At 45.8% G+C, this 24,000-nt stretch overlaps 2 protein-coding genes across 2 annotated transcripts in view; one reads left to right on the top strand and one right to left on the bottom strand.

Moving 5' to 3' along the window:
- hdac7a (histone deacetylase 7a) overlaps positions 1–24,000 on the top strand; it is a 532,558-nt gene that overhangs the window by 451,763 nt on the left and 56,795 nt on the right. The window lies entirely within an intron of this gene.
- Positions 12,192–22,092, bottom strand: LOC310808969 (Krueppel-like factor 15). The gene is made up of 4 exons (XM_083676068.1): positions 21,976–22,092; positions 19,534–20,315; positions 18,773–19,356; positions 12,192–12,369 (listed from the first exon to the last, which is right to left on the bottom strand). Exons 2-4 carry the CDS (start codon positions 20,176–20,178, stop codon positions 12,201–12,203), a joined length of 1,398 nt encoding a protein of 465 aa, XP_083532194.1. The 5' UTR covers positions 20,179–20,315; positions 21,976–22,092; the 3' UTR covers positions 12,192–12,200.

The following is a 24,000-nucleotide window of genomic DNA, read 5'->3' on the forward strand; positions in this document are numbered from 1 at the left end:
CGTGTCAGCACACACACAAGCACACACACACACACTCACACACGCACACACAGACACACACACACACACACACACACACACACACACACACACACACAGGCAGACAGTACACCGATGCACACATACACACATGCATTTATACACACACACACACACACACAATTACACACACACACACACACACACACACACACACACACACACACACACACATACACACATACACACACACACACACTCACTGCGGTGTGCCTGGCTCATTGTCTTTGTGTAGGAGATCCAAGCCCAGATTAAAGTGATCGGAGGTTCCCTCAGGGGATCTCAGAGGGATAAAGGAGTCGATGTTTACTTCAGCTCTCCAGAAGGTTAGCTAGAGCTTCGGACTGTATTTACCCCAATGAAAAGTAGAAGGAGGGAACGTATGAAGAAGAAGAGAAGATGTTTCTACTGCCCTTTTCTACCCTTTCACAAGGTGTATGGATACAAACTGTGTTTAAAAACACAGGAGTTGCTGTCAATTTTTCAAACATTTGTTTTGAGGATATTAGGCTAGCAAGATCAGTATTTTCTTTTAAATCTCTCCTTAAAACTCATTATCATAGACTAGCCTTTAACTGATGCTGCCCTTATTGTTTTTAATGTGGTGTGTTTTACTGTGTTTTCCGACTGATATTTTGTATTTATTTGCATAGATTTGTTTATCTGCACATTTGTAAAGCACTTTGTAAAACTTTTTGAAGGTGCTATATAAATAAAGTTGTATTATTATGATTATTATGATTATTATTATTATTATTTGAAGCATTGTGAAATCAAAGCTCTCAACCATAACCCTATTGCCTATATCCCACTGCACCATTGGCCCATAGCTTCAGCCATGCAGGTTACGCATTCAACAACACAACAGCAGGGGACACAGCAAAGGTTCAATGATCCTAGACGTGTTATTTGACGTCACCTATGAATGAATGACTGAGAATGGCTGAGCCTGGTTGAGGCCAGTTTTTCCTGTTCCCCTTTGGTCTCACACACACACACACACACACACACACACACACACACACACACACACACACACACACACACACACACACACACACAGGGTGAGATTAACAACTGTTTTGCCCCACTGCCATCAGTATGACTCTAGGGCACCAGCCCCCCTGGCCCCCAGACTGTTAAAGAGGTTTAATGAGATTCAACATACCTGGAATCATAAATAACACAAAAGGGGAGGGGAGAGAGAGAGAGAGAGAGAGAGAGAGAGAGAGAGAGAGAGAGAGCAGAGAGCAGATCAGAGTAGTTGTGAGTTGAGAAGCCTCAGGGGGAACAGCTCACTGCTTTGCATACTGTAGTATTTAAACATCATTATCTGTGTGAAACACCTCAAGCCAAATGTGGTATTTAACTTCAGTTATGGTTGGAATGAGCGTGTTTGACTGGATTCGAATTAGTTAATCTGTGTTCACTACAAGACACAGAACCAGGGGGAGGGGGAGGATGGGCAGGAGGGTGGGGGGGAGGGGGGGGAGGAGGAATTATGATGCTTCATTCTGTAGCCAATCACATATTGTTGCTAGGTAAATACTGCATAAAACACTTGGCACTCTAGGTGGTGGGTGTTCCGGAATTATTTGGCAGTTAGTGAGTTAAAAGACTCCAGAACTGAAGCCAAAGTGAATGGCTGTGGTCCATGCGGGTGTCACGTAGGCCGTGTGTGTGTGTGTGTGTGTGTGTGTGTGTCCATGTGGATGTTGTCAGTGTGAATGGATAGAGAGACACTATTGTTCTATACAGCGCTGTGCATTCCATCACACCATAAGATTCCCTCGCACTCCAATCCCTCGTTCACCTATTGTTGAGGTCTGGTAAAAATAACAAATCTCTAGGGTGTAGTGTGTGTGTGTGTGTGTGTGTGTGTGTGTGTGTGTGTGTGTGTGTGTGTGTGTGTGTGTGTGTGTGTGTGTGTGTGTGTGTGTGTGTGTGTGTGTGTGTGTGTGAGACCAGTCCCAGAACAGTGAGGTTCTGTCATTAAGCTGTCTCGTTGAATGGGAGAACATTTTGTGCTTCAGAAACATCACATCTCTTCCATATGGAACCTTTAACGTTTGGTCTTGGAATGCATCTATTCTTTAAAGGATAATGAAAGACATATATTGGCGTGCTTTGGACAGTTTAGGCAAGGCTGCACAAACATACACACACACATACACACACACACACACACAGAGAGAGACTGACAGAGTTCACTTTCACATATCACAGACAGCTGACAGTGCAGTCTGTGAGTATGTGCCACTGCCCCGTAACTTGTGTGGTGAATGTGTGTGTGTGTGTGTGTGTGTGTGTGTGTGTGTGTGTGTGTGTGCGTGCACAGTCTCTGGTCGTGACACTGCGTTGTGTAATGTCACATGCTCCTCTCTCCCCTCTGATCTGTGTTGCTGGCCGGACCATGCCATCATCATTACATAAAGAGGGCCAACTGACCCCCCCCCCCCCCCCCCGACCCCTGCTGCATCAACAGATGGAAACTCCCTGTGGCGTGTCACCGTAGAGGCCAGCTAGCTCTGACCTTCAGTGGAGAGAACAGCATCTCTATCCCTCACACACATCATGTCAACACCCGTGCCCTACCTCAACACATCACACCACCCCTCTACCTCTCTCACCCTCCACACCACCCCTCTACCTCTCTCACCCTCCACACCACCCCTCTACCTCTCTCACCCACCACCCCTCTACCTCTCTCACCCTCCACACCAACCCTCTACCTCTCTCACCCTCCACACCACCCCTCTACCTCTCTCACCCTCCACACCACCCCTCTACCTCTCTCACCCTCCACACCACCCCTCTACCTCTCTCACCCTCCACACCACCCCTCTACCTCTCTCACCCACCACCCCTCTACCTCTCTCACCCTCCACACCAACCCTCTACCTCTCTCACCCTCCACACCACCCCTCTACCTCTCTCACCCTCCACACCACCCCTCTACCTCTCTCACCCTCCACACCACCCCTCTACCTCTCTCACCCACCACCCCTCTACCTCTCTCACCCTCCACACCAACCCTCTACCTCTCTCACCCACCACCCCTCTACCTCTCTCACCCACCACCCCTCTACCTCTCTCACCCTCCACACCAACCCTCTACCTCTCTCACCCTCCACACCACCCCTCTACCTCTCTCACCCACCACCCCTCTACCTCTCTCACCCTCCACACCAACCCTCTACCTCTCTCACCCTCCACACCAACCCTCTACCTCTCTCACCCACCACCCCTCTACCTCTCTCACCCACCACCCCTCTACCTCTCTCACCCCTCTACCCCAACCCTCTACCCCAAGCCTGTACCCCAAACCTGTACCCCTGTACCCCTCTACACTAACCCTCTACCCTAACCCTGTACCTCTCTACCACAACCCTGTACCCCTCTACCCCAGCCCTGTACCCCTCTACCCCAACCCTGTACCCCTCTACCCCAACCCTGCACCCCTCTACCCCAACCCTGTACCCCTCTACCCCAACCCTGCACCCCTCTACCCTAACCCTGTACCCCTCTACCCTAACCCTCTACCCCTACACCCCAACCCTGACCCCTCTACTCCAACCCTCTATTCCAACCCTGTACTCCTCTACCCTAACCCTCTACCCCTCTACCCCAACCCTGTACCCCAACCCTGACCCCTCTACCCCAACCCTGTACCCCAACCCTGTACTCCTCTTCCCAACCCTGTCCACTCTCTACTCCAGCTGTAGCCTACATATGCCTCTCTCATCACACCGACCCTAGTGAGGACAGCAGCCATCACTGTCACTCTTCTCCCATGTCGTCTATAGATAACAACACTTGCAATACTGATACCATGTGACACTCCTAAAACTGATACCATAGCTCAGATCTTAGCTTCTATACGTACCCAGGGCCAGCCCAGCCCAAAGGCCACATAGGCAGCTACCTAGGGCCCCAGAAGAAATTATAATAATACAAAAAAAGTATAATTAAGTAGTAGTTTGCAATTTCTGGGGGCCCTCCTGCAACCTGCATACAGATGTAGTGTAGCATAGTGGGGGATGGATGCATGTTCAATAGGTGCATGTGTAGAGTGGGGTCTAGATTGCAAGAAAAAGCTGTTTCAGGTGTGCCCTCTCCCCCCCCCCCCCCCACCAAGGGCCAGATCTGCACGTACCACTTATTGTGATCACAGCTGAACTTGTTGTTGACTTTCTTCTCCATAGAAGAACATGCATAACAGGTATCACATCTGTTTACAATGTACTATAATTATGATTAAAACCTAATACTGGCTTCTCAGTTATCTTGAGCTGTCCATACAAGACAGCGCCCAGATGAACACAAACAGAGTGGGTTGAACAAGAGCCTGAAACTAGAGCATAGTCAACTCTGAAACACCGGTAGCAACTTTACTCCCCTCCGGGGTAAGAGGCTCTTTGAAGGGGAGCAGAGCACAAAGCAGTATTGTGTGTTGTAAGCTCTCCTTTCTCTCTCACGGGCTTAAAGGACTGTCTTAACTTTCGATTCACTGGAGCAAAGAACAATTGCTGCAGTCCAACAAAGCAGAGAATCACAACAAGGGATACGATGGCATCCAGTAGAGAAGAGCTGAATAGTTTGGGTTTTGAAGGTGTGGGGCAGATGTCTGTGTGGCTGTTTGATAGGAGATATACCTTTAAGCGTTAATATATACAGTAGTTTAGTTTAGTTGAGTTAAGTTGAGTTGAGTTGAGTTGAGTTGAGTTGAGTTGAGTTCAGTTTAATTAAGTTAAATTAAGACGAGTTTATTTTAGGGTTAGTTCAGTTCAGTTAACTTTAGTTTACTTTTTTTTTTAACTTTATTTGACCATTTTAAAACAAAGCACACACAATAGAAAGCAGTGGAGGATGGTGGAGTTAAAAATCTGAGGATGGTATCAAACACGCGTGTGCATTACAATGAGCCCTCTGATTTCTACCTCTACCAGCCTCCCCTGGTAGAAAGTATAGAATCCAGTATATGATAGAATATATGGCACTGGAAAAGACAACCTGTACATTAACACTGTACATAGGTAAGATGTGGAAGACATTCAGAGACCTTCTGCATCTGCTTAGAGAGAGCATAGCAACACTCAGACAACTAGCTCACCATGTCAGAGATCTGCTGTGTCAGCACCAACATCAGAGGCTAGAGTGAGAGTGTGTGTGTTGTGTGTGTGTGTGTGTGTGTGTGTGTGTGTGTGTGTGTGTGTGTGTGTGTGTGTGTGTGTGTGTGTGTGTGTGTGTGTGTGTGTGTGTGCGTGCGTGCGTGCGTGTGTGCGTGCGTGTGTGTGGTGTCAGCCAGATGTCATTTCCCTTCTTACCAGAAATGCTGATACAACGAAACGTATGTTCTTAACGCCTGTAGACTGAACCTCCGGGAGGGTCTCAGAGGATCTCAGAGGTAGTGTCTCAATCCACATGTCCTCATCCAGCCTTTCTCAAATCCAGGACGGCACATTTATATTCTTGCCCTACACACACACACACATACACACACACACACACACACACACACACACATACAATGCTGATTAAACTCCACAACTCAACTTGTTGAGAAGCAGTGTCTATATTCCAATGAATTGAATGACATGCTGGGTCTGACACACTTCCCCATTCCCTCAAACAGCCAGGGAGGACACTTTGTTATGGAATACGCAGCTGTCCCACTGCTGTCAGGACTGCAGAGTCACTACCTATCTTCCGCCAGAGATTGAAGACTCATCTCTTCAGGCTACATCTTAACTGTCCCTCCTAAAGACCTCTTCATCCCCACTAGCACCCTGTACAGTTTCTCTACTGTAAATAAATTAATTTAAAAAAAACAAAAAACAAAACATAAGAGTATCATGTTATTGAGGTTGACAGTTTCAGGGCCCTAAGCTAAAGATAACCCCTTAGAAAACTTATTAAAGTAACCCCCCCCTCTCTCTCTCTCTCTCTCTCTCTCTCTCTCCCTCTCTCTCTCTCTCTCTCTCTCTCTCTCTCCCTCTCTCTCTCCCTCTCTCTCTCTCTCTCTCTCTCTCTCTCTCCCTCTCTCTCTCTCTCTCTCTCTCTCTCCCTCTCTCTCTCCCTCTCTCTCTCTCTCTCTCTCTCTCTCTCTCTCTCTCTCTCTCTCTCCCTCTCTCTCTCTCTCTCTCTCTCTCTCTCTCCCTCTCTCTCTCCCTCTCTCTCTCTCTCTCTCTCTCTCTCTCTCTCTCTCTCTCTCTCTCCCTCCCTCTCTCTCTCTCTCTCTCTCTCTCTCTCCCTCTCCGTCTCTCTCTCCCCCCCCTCTCCCTCTCTCTCCCTCTCCCTCCCCCTCTCTCTCTAATTATTTATACATGACCTAGGATTACCTGGATTCCATTGTAGACAAGACAAACACACACACTGTGTGATGCCCCAGAAATAAAGCTTGTCAATCAGAGGCCAGTTGACTTTGGAGGTCACTTTATCACTGTCACCTGTACAGGCAGGCTTGTTAGCATTAGGAGCTAAATACAGAAACACTGGAACCCATTACAGTACACACAGTGCAAAGGTTAGGACGGGCTCATTATAATGCATGGAAGGGAGTGAGGAATGGTATCAAACATGTGTTAGTTGCATTAAGATCATTATCTGATGGGGATAGTGGACACGAGATGATGTTAATGGTACAAAGTTAACGGGAATCTCACAGCAGAAATGGCAGCACTTCTTCTATGCAGCCTGAACACAAGTCTGAAACCCAACCAGAGTTGGTCTCAGCAGCCGACACATGTCTTCAATCAAGTTCTACTGCATCCCAGAATGCTTCTAAACTTAAGCATACGGTCTCGTAAATCAATGTGATCTACCTACATAACAGCATCCTACAGCCTGCCCAGGGTGTGTGTGTGGGTGTGTGTGTGTGCGTGTGTGCGTGTGTGTGTGTGTGCGTGCGTGTGTGTGTGTGTGTGTGTGTGTGTGTGTTTCTACAGTATGACTCAGCATATGCGTAGCTGGCACACAGGCAGACACATCCAAGCAATCATTAAAAAAAGCTGTTAAATGCACTAAGGGGGGGGGAGAGAGAGAGAGAGAGTGAGGGGGGGGCGAGAGAGAGAGAGAGAGAGTGCTCCATGGATGTCTTCCATATGTTCTAGCTCCTACTCTGGCATTCCTTGAGTTTTCCAGCTTCGGCTAATAAAGTTTTTTCTTGTGCAGCATTGAAAGAAAATGTTTTTCCAAACCACTCCGTCGGAAACAAGGGATATCAAACAAAGGAGAAAACAAAAGCTTGTTTGAGAGGCTAACCTTAGAAGTAAATCCTAGAAGTTAATGGTAGAACTTAATGCTAGAAGCTAATTCCCACAGCGAAACCCATGATGCTGTGGGGCAATAGAATCATGCTACTGGGTCTTGGGGCTGTTGGATGCTGTTCTCTGTCGAGAGAGGAAGACATGTACATTGATGTTAAGGATGATTGATCACATAAATTTTTGTTTGTAAGTCTTACTCGTAACTCAAATGTCACTTGAACTGACTGAGGTGGTGTGAGAGCCCTCCAGGGGAGGCTGGTAGAGGTAGAAACCGGAGGACGGGCTCATTGTAATGCATGGAACGGAATAGGCAATAGTATCAGACACACAGTACCGTTCCTCATTCCATTCCATACATTACAATGAGCCTGTCCTCCGATTTCTACCTCCACCAGCCTCCCCAGGAGCCCTCCATATAGTGCATAGCAGTAGTATGATGACTGCATGTGATGGAGGTCATTGGAGGCTGTTATTGAGCTAGAGGAAGATAAAGACATCAAGGTGTCATGCATTGGCACACTACCAACAGTGGACCACAGTAATACTACTGTGACATTTCAGGATACACAATTTGTAGATCTGGGATTTGATTGGTAAAAAAATGACGTTTCGGGATACACAATTTAGGTTAGATAGATTAGATTAGATTCAACTTTATTGTCATGTACAAGTACTGAGACAACAGAATGTAGTTTGGCATCTAACCAGACTGCAAATAGTGGCATAGTGCAAAAGACAGTGCATGGTATTACAGACAGTGCATGGTATTACAGACAGTGCATGGTATTACAATATAAGGTACTACAGTGAGTATAAATAAATTACTATAAGAAGTGAATATACATGAGATGAATATCAATATGATATGTACAGTTGAACAAGGGCAATAGGTCTTGAGATATGTTACATATATGTAAGATGTATAATTAAAGACCAATATAATAAATGTGGTATGTGTAAACAAGCAGTAGTGCAAAAGCTAAATTGAAGTCCTGAGTGTGCAGACAGTAGAGGTATGGGGGGAGGGTACACTGATACTGGGAGTCAATGTTCCTCTTGTTGGGGGGTGAAGGGGGGCGGCTGGGCTACCACTGGGATTCTGAGTTCAGCAGTGTAATAGCTGCAGGGAAGAAGCTGTTCCTGAGCCTGCTGGTGCAGGAACGGAGACTCCTGTACCGCCTCCCGTATGGGAGGAGGGCAAACAGTCCGTGGCTGGGGTGAGAGGTGTCCCTACTGATGCCTCGCACCCTCCACAGACACCGCCTGTACTGGAGGACGTCGATGGCAGGGAGTTGGGCACCGGTGATGTACTGGGCGGCTTTCACCACCCGTTGCAGGGCCTTCCGGTCGGAGACAGAGCAGCTGCCATTTGTAGATTTTGGATTTGATTTGTAGAAGAAGGCTTCAAAGGGTACTCAAGAGTCTTGTGTCAATATTTACTGTTTGTAGGGTTAGGTTATCTGCTCTGTTGCAACATTGGTCTGACTGAACTGAGGGCCCCAATTGGCTGGAGCAAATAGTGCTGAGCAGAGCAAGAAATACTGTACAACTGAGAATACTCTACAGCATGATTTTTATTGTAGCTTGATTTTAACAATGTTTCTTAGAAAACGGTGATTATTCAACCAGAGTTTCAGTAAACAGTCGAAAATGCATTGTATGTCATTGAAACGCTAGATGCAGTATTCAAAACTCCCATTGGATTATTTATCATTGCATCTATTAGAAATAGTATGGTAAAGATGGCCGACTTTGCCCCAACAGATTTTTGCACATGCAAATTGGAGTTAAGAACACACTAAGAACACCAAGTACAACATAGTTCTCTTTTGGGTTTTTATTTGTAAATGCATCTTATGTAGAACAAAGAAAAAATATATAACATTTATAATAATATAGAATCAATTGTCATTATGTACACGTCTGTACATTTTTTTCACACTCAAAATTTACACAATCACAGAAATTATTAGGAGAATATTTCTGTTCCTTGGTGATGCAGCTTACAGTATATACATACATTCATGGGATACATCAAAACCTGGGTTTTTAAAAAAGCTTTTTAGATTGAATGGAAGGAATGCATTGCTGTATGCCTACGACAGGGGAGGCTGGCGGAGGTTCAGTAGAAATCGGAGGACAGGCTCATTGTAATGTCACGTGTGTTTGATACCATTCCTCATTCCGTTCCATGCATTACAATGACCCCGTCCTCTGATTTCCATCTCCACCAGCCTCCCCTGGCCTCCTGTCTTCCATATGTTTTCCCCCTCTCATGTTCCATTGACACAGGAGAGACATGGCCCTCTCAGACAGTGCATCATTTGTTCATGCGAAAGAACACATTAAAAATCCACATTCCCATCCCCAACACTGAAGTTCAATATGTCCCTATTCAAGCCATATTCATGTCATAATCTGTGTCCTTCAAATATCAGCTGCTGGTCAGGCGACCAATGAACATGTAGAGGACTTTGTTTAACTCATTTAGTGCCAAGGGTGAATAAAGTCGCCCAAATTGTCAACATTCTAGAGTGCCAATGGTGACTTTAGTCACCAAAAATGCATAAATTATGATGCTTCATTTTGTAGCCAATCAAAGTATTATTGCTAAGTAAATACCTCATAAAACACTTGGCACTCTAGGTGGTGAGTTAGAATGCTTTGAGCCGGAATGCTTCGGCAGTTAGTGAGTTAAAAGGTCAATACGGCTCAACTGAGGGACAAATGCGAACCAGACAATTGATCTTCTCTGGCGGTAATTGACAACATAGGGAAAGTGTGGGGAGAACATACGTAGCACCATGCAATTCCACGTCTGACCACTAGCCACCGACACAGAGGGTTTGGACTAGCTTAGTGGAACAAAGAACTAGACCTCTGCTACAAGGCTATGGGTTGTTCCAGTTGAACACAGAGCCATATACAGAGAGTTTGGCCATTGAGGTTTCAACCAAAAGCATTATGATGCGTTTACATGACATCACATGGTTCTACATGGCAGCCATGTTGTAGCCTCCTGGGCCATTCTGACCAATAGCAGCTCTGTGAATGGCTCTGGTTTAACCGGGACAGAGAAACTGATGAAAGGCTGTAGGGTGTTCCAGCACATTACAGTGATGACATGAGATAGAATCATTGTATTGATATTGAGATTCTGAGCCGATCTATTAAGGACCCAAATAAGGACAGTTTGCCATGAAGAAGGCCAGATAAGTGAACAACATTGTGATCGTCAAATAGCATGAGTTTCAAGATCAAAGGACATAATGCAAAATAAAAAATACAAATAAGAAATGAAAACGACAGCTCCACAAGCATATGATGATACAAATATACATCAAACAAAAGAGAAAATTCTTCAACACTGATCAAAAGGCCAGCCAGTTCACATATAAACACACAACATACAACAATGTGCGCCTTTCTCTAGTGTTGTACCTCTGATGACCACCACGGCTTCACTGGTAGCTGCTAACAGGTCTGGTTATACAATGTATGCTAATGGCTAATGAAGCTTTAGGAAGCCTTCATAGACAGTTCATAAGGCCCACATACTGTATGTGACAGAGGGGGACTGACCCAAGATCCCACCATTAAACCAAGATATCTACAGTACAAGGGCTGAGGGCAACAGGCAGGGCTACCTCATCACGAGACAATGGTTCCAAACCCTCTCCGCTACACAAAGATGCCTCACAAGTCATCTTAAAGCAACAAATTGCTTGAGGTGAGACCACAGATCTTTTATCAGATGTAGTGTAGCGATCCTCACCTACAGTATGTACTATGGACCCCCCCAAATGAGATATCCCCTTTTGGGGCAGTAAATAGTGCAATGGCCTTAGGAGCAGGGGTTCGGACCGCCAAAAGCTACAAGACATTATCATAGCTCTCTTGTAGTGAGACTAGGAGACAACCCTCCATGTTTGCCAGTCAGGGGAGGCTGGTGGAGGCAGAAATCGGAGGACGGGCTCATTGTAATGCATGTAATGGATGGACACACGTTTGATACCATTCCCATTCCCATTCCTCAGTTCATTCCATGCATTACAGTGAGCCTGTTCTCTGATTTCTACCTCCACCAGCCTCCACTGTTGCCAGTAGCTTATAATGGCATGATCCTGACGATGATCAGTAGTTCAACATGAACATGAGTTTATCATACAGTCTTTGGTGTGAAGAACTACTGCACATGGCAGGGGAGGCTGCTGGAGGTAGAAATCGGAGGATGGGCTCATTGTAACGCATGGAATAGAATGAGGATGCATCACAATGAGCCCATCCTCCGATTTCTACCTCCACCAACCTCCCCTGGTGTATGGTAAAACCGCAGTACAACTACAGTAAAACTCCCTTGGCGATGAACATCGATGATAATCATCGTAGCATAAGGAATGTTGATGCTATCATAGACAGGTACATCAACAGTTCATATCTCAAAGTGTAAAAATACTTTGAATTACAAAACTTTTTTTTTTTTTTTTTTAGATCTTAAAATCTTATTTAAAATTTGAATGAGATAAAAACCTAAAAAAAGAGAAATAAATGCAATTTACAAGAAGGTTAATACACCTCTCAGGATGTAGTGTCAAGTAACAGTTTTTGCTTTGTTTGTGTTTTATCTTTTTTGAGTTTTTGCATTTCCCAATAAATTATCACAGTACCACGAATGTGCTTCATACACACTCCCTCTCGCAATCCCTTTCACTCTCTCTCTCACACACACACACACACACACAGAGCTGTTGTTCATTCTCTCTGCCTCAGAGTCTCTATTTTGAACTCTTTCACATTCTTGCTTTTATTCTCTTACACAAACTCTCTCTCTCTCTCCCCTTTCCCCTCTCCCCTCTCCCCTCTCCCCTCCCCCCTCCCCTGGGGTCATGGGGGTCAGTTTGCAGTGCGTACTGTCCTGCTGCTTCGGGGAAAGCGGTGGACTTTGAGATGTTTGGACAGGTGATCGCTGCGGGCAAACTTCTTCTGACAGACGGGGCACTGGTACGGCTTGACTCCTGAGTGAGAGCGCCGGTGTCTTGACAGCTCGTCTGACCGGGAGAACCTAGGAGGGCGAGACAGAGAACATGTTTAATATCATGTCATGTTCATATCATACGTGTGTTACATCATTAAATATCTGTTAGTACAAAAAGAGATAAAGAGCCACAATTTGATTCAGCAAAGAAAATGCTTTGCATATCATGGAAACGCTCCCAGATTATTTCTCATTGCGTCTATTAGAAATATTAAGGTAAAAATGGCCGACGTTGTTCCAATTTTACTGATGTTCGCACATGTAAATTGGTGCCCATAAAGTATAAGACTCCAGGAGAATGAGACAGAGCACAAACCAAGTTCTACACCACTTCTTTTCCCTAGAGCACAAGCACAGTAAACATACTACAATCATGCCACAATCTCAACCAAAATATTAACAACACATTTTCAGACATAACAGTGACAAAACGCATCTTCACCAATGAACTACATAGGGCTGATATTCAACTCTCTGAACTGGCTACATTGTGAAGTGGCCTCTGCCCATATGTGGTAGAACACATGTTCACAGTAATATCAATCTGATCTATTCCTGGTCTTGTCACTTGGAGACATTTTATTGGTCGGATGTTCGGGGGAGCTAAAGGGTTAAGGTCGTTACTACGGCAGGCAGCAGACCCGGGTCAAAGACATATGTCACATACTGCTATAGATGCACGTGTAACAACCACTTTAACTCTGTCCTCTGCCAACGACACTGTTGCCGAGCAGAGAATCACAAATGTCAACTGGTGTTGGAGCGAATGGTGAGAAGGCATTTGGTAGTACACTGTTTAGGCTAGTAGTGCTTCAGAGTGGTTTCAATAGTGCTGAGACATAGAGAGAGAGAGACAGAGAGAGACTGAGTGAGAGAGAGAGAGAGATAGAGAGTGCATGTGTCTGACCTTGAGGTGTGTTTAATCTGGAACGAGGTACAGCTTTCCTAACAGATTAACCAGTATCACCAGCAGGATGGTTGTCCATGGAGGTGATAACTCCCAGCAGGGACCCCCAGATTACAGTCACGTTCAGCCTTTCAAACCCATTCATTCAGACATGGATCCTGGCTGTAACTGTGCCATTGAGACGTATGTATTAAAAGCCCCATACAACCCCATCACGATATGGCCATTCAGGCTGGGCCAACATCTGGAGCAACAGGTGCTAATTACAACATTTATGAGTAGGTGTACATTACTGTAATATACATGTTACCGCCGCAAATTAACACCTATCTGTGTGTTCCCAATAGTAACCCACAGATATAATAATAATAATAATAATAATAATAATAATAATAATAATAATAATAATAATGCATTTATTTAACTCTCAGTACTCAGACACTACATTTCACAGAGAAAACAACAATAGATCGATAAATAAAAAGTAAACCAAAAGCACAGTCAGTTAAAACAACAATAAAAACAGTTAAAGATTAAAAGCAAGGTTTAAAAAGCTGGGTTTTGAGGGATCGTTTGAAGGAGGAGAGAAAGTACTGGATTCTTTGATGTGGTTTGGGAGAGTGTTCCAAAGACATATAGGTGTTAGTTCCCAGTGGTAACACGCTTATTACAGTCATGTACTGTACAGCCTCTGCAGGCACACACATCTGTTCCTAAGATGGATGGTTGGTCCGTGTGTGAGGTCCGATTGGGCAGACACATAAAGATCATGTGAGTAATCTATAACTGACTCTTAGGAAACCACAGCAAACCTCATATGTACGGTAGATTATGTTCTAAACATGACTTTTAATATACAGTACATGTTCTATACGTGATCTAATATACAGTACATGACATCCTACAGTACACAGGATCTACATGTTATGAAATTTAAGGAGCTTGTCCCTTTAAATGAGTTTAAATCTTGGCTAAATATTATGATGGAAAACGGAAATGGATGTAAATGTTTTGACCCCTAGTTGCACCTCTTTTCCGCAATTCTTTCTTGCTGCTCAATGTGCACATTTAAAGGTATGTTTCAAACCGTAGTGCTTGTGTTTTTATGATCTAAATGCTTTTTGAAACTGTGTGTGCTGCTATTTTGCCCAGGTCTCTCTTGAAAGAGATTGTTTGTCTCAATGAGACTAACCTGGTAAAATAAAGGTTAAATAAAATACAAATAAAAATGTTCTATACATGACATCCTCTCACACATCTAATCTATAAAATGACATCTAGAACATGACATGTTGTGTGCCACAGGGGAGGCTGATGGAGGTAGAAATCGGAGGATGGGCTTGGAATGCATGGAACGGAATTAGGAATGGCATCAAACACGTGTTTCTGCCTGCCTCCACCGCTCTAAACATGTTGTCCTCCTATACCATATCTGACATACGTGATGTGACTGTACGTGTTTCTGTCCCCCCCGAGCAGACTCCATTCCATACCTCCCTCATGTTGAGACATGATACATAACCATACATTGACATGACATCGAAGGTGGAACACCTTATAGCAGGCCATGTGCTTTATGCTGAATCAGCACAACGCGGGCGTCTGCAGTACAGAGAGAGAGAACGCTACTGGACGTTCTCATATCAACATGCGTGTGTCTCTGCAGGTTTAGACTGGGCAGGCCATCTGTGGTGGGGTTCAGCTGAGACAGAGTAGATGATTAACTCTCCCCCTCTCCCTCTCTCCCTCCTTGTGCCTTCTACAGTGTGTTTCAACTTAAACTATACACCCTATAGCTTGAATCATTCCCTCTATAGTAATGCTATTGACCCTGACAGAGGCTTAGAGTGTATGGAAGCCTGTGAGGCTTACAGCTTACAGTACCGTCACTGTGGGGCAGGATGGCGGAGCGGCCAGCCATGGGCAATCCCCTCAGCCTCCGCAGCTTACACACTCTTGACTCTGTTAGAGCTTGTCCCTGAACTCAGCCCTGCACGCACACACGCACACGTACAGTACAGTACAGTACACACACACAGGGCGGGCGCGCGCGCACACACACACACACACACACACACACACACGATAAGAGCTTGCACTGCAGGCCAAAGGGAGTGCGAATATGGGTGGACTGTGGTGAATTAAAAAAACAGTGTGTAAATGTGTTCTTCTTCACTTTGGTCAACAAGTGTACAAAAACACTTCAGAAGTACAAGTACAAGCAACTATAAAGACGGCCAAAGTCTACGTCAAACAACAAAGTTTTGCCACATGGCAACAACTCAAGCCAACAACACAATAACTTCCTCTTCCACACACCTACTCCATTGTTCCAGATAGGAGATCTCACAGCCAGCCATTATACAGCGCTTCAGTGTCAAGTCTAATGAATAACTCCAGAGGAACGTCGCTACACTGCAAACATAACAAGGATGACAACCTTCATCTGTGTCAGCATGAGAACATGACAAAATGTCTACTGCGTCATGCCATTTATTACGCTGTAGATATGAGTAAACAGATCCTGTTTTAAACATGTTGACACACAAAATCTACAGTATCTCTGATTCAGATTCTCACACACACACAACAACCAACAGGGTCCGGAGGTGTTTCACTGTGAATCCCAGAGTCCACCCACACAGGCAAACTCAGTAACATGAGGTGGTTTGGTACGTCAACAGGCCAGACCCTTATCTCACAGCTCAGACATAAACCTCATGGTGTTTCTACAGTCAACTGTTTCGGCCCAAACCCTCTGGTCACATGCAACCCGTGGTTTCCTATGCAGGTCTGCACTGACAGGACAGTGGAAGTGTACCAACACACAGCATGTGTGTGTGTGTGTGTGTGTGTGTGTATATACACTCACTTAACACTTTATTAGGAACACTTGTACTCCTTCTCATCATGGAGGTGGTGTAATGGTGTGGGGAATGTTTTCTTGGCACACTTTGGGCCCGTTAATACCAATCAATCATCGCTTGAATGCCACAGCCTATTTGAGTATTGTCGCTGACCATGTGCATCCCTTCAAGGCCACAATTTACCATCTGTTAATGGCTACTTCCAGCATGATAATGCACCACGTCACAAAGTCGTCTCAAACTGGTTTCATGAACATGACAATGAGTTCAGTGTTCTTCAGTGGCCTTCCCAGTCACCGGATCTGAATCCAATAGAACACCTTTGGGATGTGGTAGAACGGGAGATTCACATCTTGAAAGTGCACCTGAAAAATCTGCAGGAATTGTGTGATGCAATCATGTCATCATGGACCAGAATCTCAAAGGAATGTTTCCAACATCTTGTGTTTCCAACATCAATGCCACGAAGAATTGAGGCTGTTTTGAGAGCAAAGGGAGGCCCTACCCAGTGTGTGTGTGTGTGTGTGTGTGTGTGTGTCTCTACATAAGGGTACAGAAGGGTGTGTGAGGGTTAGGCTGTGAGAGAGATAGCGAGAGAATCATGTTGAACCATAACATAAGGAATGCCAGGAACGCTCCGCTAGTATACAGCAGATGGCGGGAGGTGCATAGTTCCCCTGATCACTGCCATTTCCTGACTGGAGGATGGGGGGGGGGGGGGGGTGGGTAGCCTTGGGAAAGCTGCACTAGACCAGAACTGTGTGTTACCAGGCCAGTCAGGGGCAGACCAGGTCACTGATAAGACCAGTGGAGTGCTGAGCTGTGCCAATCCTATCACTCTGGAGAGACCTTCACAATTCAGCTACAGTACTGCAACACACACACACACACACACACACACACACACACACACACACACACACACACACACACACACACACACACACACACACACACACACACACACACACACACACACACACACACACACACACACACACACACACACACACACACACACACACACACACACACACACACACACACACACACACACACACACACAGGCTAGTGCTGGGTGAGGGGTAGACAGGTGGACCAGGGTCCAGAGGGCTTGTTGGAGAATAACCAGGACACTGGGCTTCCTACACTGAAGAGACGTTGGATGTCTGACTAAATAATATGTTACACATTCATATATATCACCTTCTGATACCATGTTACACATTCATATATATCACCTTCTGATACCATGTTACACATTCATACATATCACCTTCTGATACCATGTTACACATTCATATATATCACCTTCTGAGTGACTGAAGAGAACTGCAGTAAAAAGGAAAAACACTAATGACCAATGGCTATGTTTTTAACTATGTTTCATATGGACCAATGGAAGGCCAAGATTGACGCATTGGTCCACCAGACCTTTCTCGCATTTTGGGAGAAAGTCACCTGTTACATCACACAAGCTCTAAAATAGAAACCCCTGTATGGTAACATTGTATGAAAACAGGCACATTTTCCATTCCACTTCATTAAACATTTCTGATACATCGTGGATTGCTAATTGATTGTCAATAAAACCTGTCAGAGTATGTTGCAACCACAACATTGAACTTGGTTGTCTGAGAGTGGTGGAGAGAGGACAGACGGCAGAGGCAAACAGAGGGAGAGAAACTAGCTAGAGGGGGACAAAGTCTGGCTACACTTCAAAGCCTTTATCTAATCTCTAACTATGCCATGGAAGGAAAAATACAGATAGGGAGGGGGGGGGGGGGGGGGAACAGATAGGACATGAACTCTAAATTACATTCCCTTAGTGGAACCCCAGACTATATCTTTACCATCAAATTGAGAAGAACACAAAATAATACAACTTGGGAAAATTGATAAACAAATCATTCATTTGTCATTCTTTCCTCATAAAGACTTATCGTTTCACCCAAACGTTTGCGAAGAGAAGAAGTGCTAGAGGGGCTTTGAGTGTCCTCGTATCGCTCTGTGGTGAAGAGTCAAGACAGGAAGTCGATAGCCCTGCTGACCTGACTGTAGCTCTGACGACAACAACCACTCCAGTCCAGTCCACTCCAGTCAACAGCAACATGGGGTGGTACTGTATGTATACTCCATGTGGTTGCAACTAAGGCAATTGGTTTTGAAACTAAGGCCTTAGGCCCCACCGAACTGTCAGAAAATGTATAAAAACATATACATATGAAATTACTATCCGATTTGATCAGTGGAATTCGGGCTTGACTTTTGAAACAACCTAGCAACTAAACAATGCAACCTTGTTTCAAATTGGCTTGACAGGCGAATGGGCTGTGGAAAGTTCTACTTCTTCTAACTTTTTTTGTCAGTAAAAAACATATGAAACGGACACGGACAGACCCTTGTCATCACTCTTGTCTGATGACTCCCATAGAGAGACCATTGGCTCAATCTGTAATTAGCAGATGGCATAGTTGTAGCTGAGGCCTTAGACTCAGGCCTTAGTCTCCTACCGTCACCCATGGAGCATCACAACTGTCCAGTTGGGTGAACCCTAGATAGAGTAGTGGTTGCTAACATGACATAATGCTAATGAATGCTAACCTGTAATTTAAATGTAAACAAATAGACCAAATAAGCGACCGAGCACACCCACCTCCATCCACAGCCGGACCAGGTGCAGGCGAAAGGCTTCTCCCCTGTGTGTCTCCTCAGGTGGGCCTTCAGGTGACTGCTCTTGGTGTACATCTTGGCACAGCCGGGGAAAGAACACTTGTGCATTTTAATAAGGTCCGCCACTGAGCTTTTCTGGTACTTCTGCCCCGGTAGTAGTATACCCCCTGCGGTCTGCCCCGGTCCGAGCCCCCCCTCGCCAAGACATAGGGGCTTGGCAGCGATGGGCACGGGGGCGATGCGGACGAACTTGGATGAGGGACAGTTGAGGTTGTTGGGGGGCACCAGCTGGGGCACCAAGGCGAAGGTCTGCCCCTGGATGTTGACCAGGAGCTGGGCGATTTTAATGTCAGAGGCGGGCTGGGTCTGGGCCTGGGGTGGTGGGGCTGGGGTTGGTAGAGCCGTAGGGCTGGGTTCTTGTTTGATCTGAAGAGGCTGGATCTGTAAGATAACAGGGGCACCACCAGCCCCCTCCACGGACACTGGCGTCCCAGCATAGTCCTCTGTTTTAATCCCAACAACACCAGCACCAGAGACAGAGTCTACTGTTGATGCTGGGTGTTTGGTCTCTGTGGAGGAGGAGGAGGGAGGGCCAGGGGCGCTGGTTACAGGCACGGTTTGGTCCCTCTCCCCCAGCCCCGGTTCTGACTCCGTCACCATACTGTCCCCCTCCTCCTCTACCTCCACCACCACCTCCCCTCCTCCTCCTCCTCCTCCTCCCTCCCTCCCCTCCCTCCTCAGCGCCTCCTCCATATTCTCCTCCAGGAACTCCTGGATCTCCTCCAGTGTGGGGTGGAACAGCAGCTCCTCCACCCCCACCACGCCCCCCACACCCCCGGCTGGGTCTTCCATCTCCTCCTCCGGGAACACAGGGAACCCAAACCCCCCCTCCTCCCCCTCTTCCTCCACCTTGGCTGGGGGGGCCAGGCGGTCGCCGTCACAGTCTCCCCCCCTTCGGGATTCCCTGGACTCCCACTCCAGACCCATGGGCAGGAGAGGAGGGGCGGAGGGGGAAAGAGAGGGGTTGGCTCCCACAGCAGCCTGGGAGAGGAGGAGGTCGAGGAGGCCGTCCTGGCTCTCCCCGCTGGAGGACCCTCCACTGCCATAGCTGGACCCCAGAATGTGAGACTCAGGGCTGGAACAAGACCCCAGGATGTGGGACTCTGGGCTGGAGCCATAGCCCATGACGCGGGACTCTGGGCTGGAGCAGGAGGAGGAGTGAGGGCTAGTCGACGTGTCGCTCATGTCGTCCTCGGAGAACGGCGAGGAGAGAGGCGGGTACGTGTGACCCGTGTCTGTCACCATGGAGACCGAAGTGTGGTAGTCGCCTGGGGAACCACAGGCGTAGAACAGGAAGGTCTCCTCGCCCGCCGGCAGGTGGTCCACCATTGGTCCACACAGGCCTCAGCCAATCACAGCTCTGATCTGCTTCTCTGGTGTAGAGATGAACCAATCGCAGCCCTGCTTTACCCCTCGCGCTGGTTTAGATGTGTTGTAGGTGCTCAGTTCCTGGTCTCCTCTTCTCTCTAGGAAAGAGGAATATGCATGCACCATGTAAACAAAATAACTATCATAACTATTGTTTATGTTTAGAATGAGTGAGAGATATGGGAGAGAGAGTGTGAGAGGTCTCATAATCAAACACATAACAAGATAGCATTAATAATAAACATGTAACAACCCTGTAATAAATAAACAATACTGTAATTTCCTGTACAACGATCCAATACCACGCTAGGTTCATGGGGGCATGTGGCTTAAAAGATAGCTCGAATAGCCTCAGGGAGTTCTTATTGTATTGCAGCAGACTACTGTGTGCACAAGCACATAGGCCACTGGCTGAGAGATGGACACGCTAGTTAAATATCAGAGACAGTTTTTGGGGAAGGTGTGTCAATATGTAACCAAGTCATATCCTGGTCAGGGGAAGCAAAACGCTTCTATAGTCTAGGCAGTTGTTGAAAGCAGAAGCCTATCAAAGTGTTAACCTGCTGAGTTCAACGTTTAAAGTTCCAGTCGCTCCGAGGCAAAGTTAAATACCTTACCGCACCGCGTGTGGAGAAGGTGGAATTTCAAGAGCATGTTTCCACCCTTACTACCGGTCGGCACGCAAGGTCGAGGCAAGACGGTTATTATTGCAGTTCAAGTATTCTCCCACATGTTGATTGCGGCGATATTGTTTCAGTCGGCTCTAGGTCATTAATTCGCGCATGATTACTTATCAGATTAAAATGGTAGGTCTCAGACATAATCCGTGTATTGTTCAACAACTGTCTGATGGTATAACATTTTACAATCATGCATTCGCTCGGATTAAAGGACTGTGTGTGAGTAAAGTAAGGATTTAAATATTTATGAATGCATTACTCTCTAAGCATCAGCCCTGTCTATAGTGTCTTTATATGCATGTCGTCTAAATGTGTAGAATAGTACGAATGTGTTAAATCAAAACCTAATGTTTGTGGATGCAATACTTAATAAACAACTATCTTCTATTCGCCATTGGTAATAATGACAATGCATTACAATGGCATAAATATCGTTGGAATGAAATTCGATTAGGATCGTCGTGCGCCCCCTACCGAAGCTCAGCGGTTTGACCGAGAGTAACCTAACAACCTGAACATCAAACAGCGTTGACACTGACAGCATTCACTACTGGGCTTCAGCACGTTGCCTGGGTCGGCCTGCGGGTAATAAGTCTATTTACAGAATTTAAAAATATACGACATAGGTCTACATTGGGCTAAATATGAGGCAGATAGGCCTGCCTTTGGAATTAGAATAGGGAAACAGGGAAACTCAGTTATATTGTAGCGACAGTTGTCAAATGTGTCAGGCTTCTCTCTTTGAAAATGATTTGTATTCCTTTTATCCGATTCTTGCACTAACGCGGATGTGGACGATGCCATTCCAATGAGCAAATACTATCAATTGTATCTGTGTCCTGTATGTTGTAATTGTCAGGCAGTATATATCCACACTCATATATTAGATTTATTCGTTCAATAAAGCCGTTCTGTTTCCCTATGCTTATGCACTCTGTACAGTCTTCATTCAGCATGGGCAGCGATCACGCTTCCCACTCGAGGTAAACATGTCGTGCAGCGAGCGAGGTTCACTTTTGCGAAAGCGATGACATGAAAATTAAACTTTTCAATCAGAAACCTGCATCCATTCACTTACCTTTAGTTTTCGAGAAAAGTATACTCCTTTCACTAGTGTAGACCGTCTTCACTTCTCGCTAGAGAGGTTGCCACTCCAAAGGGCTTTTATACGAGCTTCGTATCGCAATGCTGAGCGCTGGGGCTCGGACTACGCTCTGCTATGGTAGTAATGCATTAGCGTCACATGATAGGTGCTCTAAGGTTATAAGAGTAAAATGAGGGGGTATAGGCTTATGAAGGCTCGTCTTGCTCTTCGCGTCCTAATTGGCTGTCTGCGTGTGGAGGCTGGGCTCATGGGTTGTAGTCAATGGGTTGAATGCAGAGCAAATAAGACAGGCGATGCGTTAACATGGAACTTAATTCCGCTTTCCTCGTCTTGTGGCTAAAACGCAATGGAGACTATGGCGTCTTGTAGTAAATAAGACAAGGAGTGATAGGGAAAACGGTTGTTTTTGCTCTGATTTTAATATTTGCCTAACTCACACTTATATAAACATTAAGCTGTATAGGTCAACAGTATTTGTCCTGAACGATAACTGGTATGGCAATGACAGATAATGTGAGTTATTTGCATCTTAAATGTTTACGTCCCCTAAGAACACAACATCAAACTGATATGATCAAGGGCAATTTGTAAATTTAAAATGTCCCCAAAGTGCTTCTTGAACTTAACAGCCACACCTAGGCGACAGCTCAGTCCAAAGGTCTACAGTAAATGGCTATATCACTAATGAATAAGGAATAAGGCTTCTGTAAGCTCCACAGGGCCCAGTTTCTTTCACACACACAGATAAGATCTCTCCTGACATCGCTGATCAGCTAGGCTAATGATATCTTCACGTAAGGCCCGATTTAACCTGTTGATTAATGAACAACACAACACAGTCTCACACTGGTCTGTTTTCCCCTCACAAAACACCAAATAATTTGTTTTGGTCCGGTCAAGGAAGGAACACCCTGTGTCAACATGTAGTCATGCACATTAGCTGATTGCAGGAGAAATAACAGCAACATGAACTCTGCGAATTAAGTTTGGTTCTCTTATTATTTCTGTCCCTAATTCATGAAGCTAGAATGGTCTGAGAAGAGATTACCAAAGTTGTTTATTGGCTGGAAATGAATTCTGAATGTGTTCTGCATTTCTTTGACATAAAGACAGACAACATCGACCAAGAGCACTGAGGATATGTGCTGTTCAGGGGAGGCTGGTGGAGGTAGAAATCAGAGGATGGGCTCATTGTAATGCACAGAATGTGTGTTAGATATCATTCCTTATTCCGTTCCATGCATTACAATGAACCCGTCCTCCGATTTCTACCTCCACCAGCCTCCTCTGGTGCTGTTCTCTGTCCAAGCATGCAGTACATTTCATTGTTTTACACAACACACAAAACACTGTCTCTAAGTGTTGTAACAAACTTCCTGGTCCGAGGCCCAAACAGAAGACACTGGGTGATGGTGATGTTGTTTGTCTCTGATCTACAGCATTAAGACACAGGAGTTATTCTGGGAGGTACAGGCCCATTGAGGCCAACGCAAAACAGCCCTCACCCTTGGTCCGGGATTCTAACTTGGACACACACACACACACACACACATACAGTACGCGCGCACACACACACACACACACCCACGGAGGGTCACGCAGGCACGCACACAGACACACACAGACACACACAGGCGCACACACACACTCACGCAGGGGCACGCAGGCGAGAACACAGACACACACAGACACACACACACACACACACACACACACACGAAAAAGACAAAAAAGTCCAAACATCCCCTGTTGTTGAGTCCAGAGAGCCCTTGAGAATTACGCAACACGTTCTCTAATAGACATGTAAACACAACACTCCCCCCCTCTCCCCCCTCTTCTACCCCATCTCCCCCCTCAGACTAAAACACTTATTAGACAGCTTAGCAGGCTTTTGTTACACCGACCTTATAAACCCCCTGATGGGATTAGGCCACAGCCTTTCGCCTACATCCATGTTTGTGTGTTACTGTATTCGCACATAACCTGCTTACTCTGACG

This window comes from Argentina silus (genome assembly GCF_951799395.1).
Source record: "Argentina silus genome assembly, chromosome: 8".
Taxonomy (NCBI): Eukaryota; Metazoa; Chordata; class Actinopteri; order Argentiniformes; family Argentinidae; genus Argentina; species Argentina silus.

Coding starts and splice junctions, on each gene's coding strand:
- LOC310808969 (XM_083676068.1), bottom strand. CDS start 20,178: ATGGTGGACCACCTGCCGGCGGGCGAGGAGACCTTCCTGTTCTACGCC. Junction 19,357..19,533: donor TGGAGGAGAATATGGAGGAG/GCGCTGAGGAGG, acceptor TCCTCCACAGAG/ACCAAACACCCAGCATCAAC. Junction 12,370..18,772: donor TGGTCCGGCTGTGGATGGAG/GTGGGTGTGCTC, acceptor TCGCCCTCCTAG/GTTCTCCCGGTCAGACGAGC.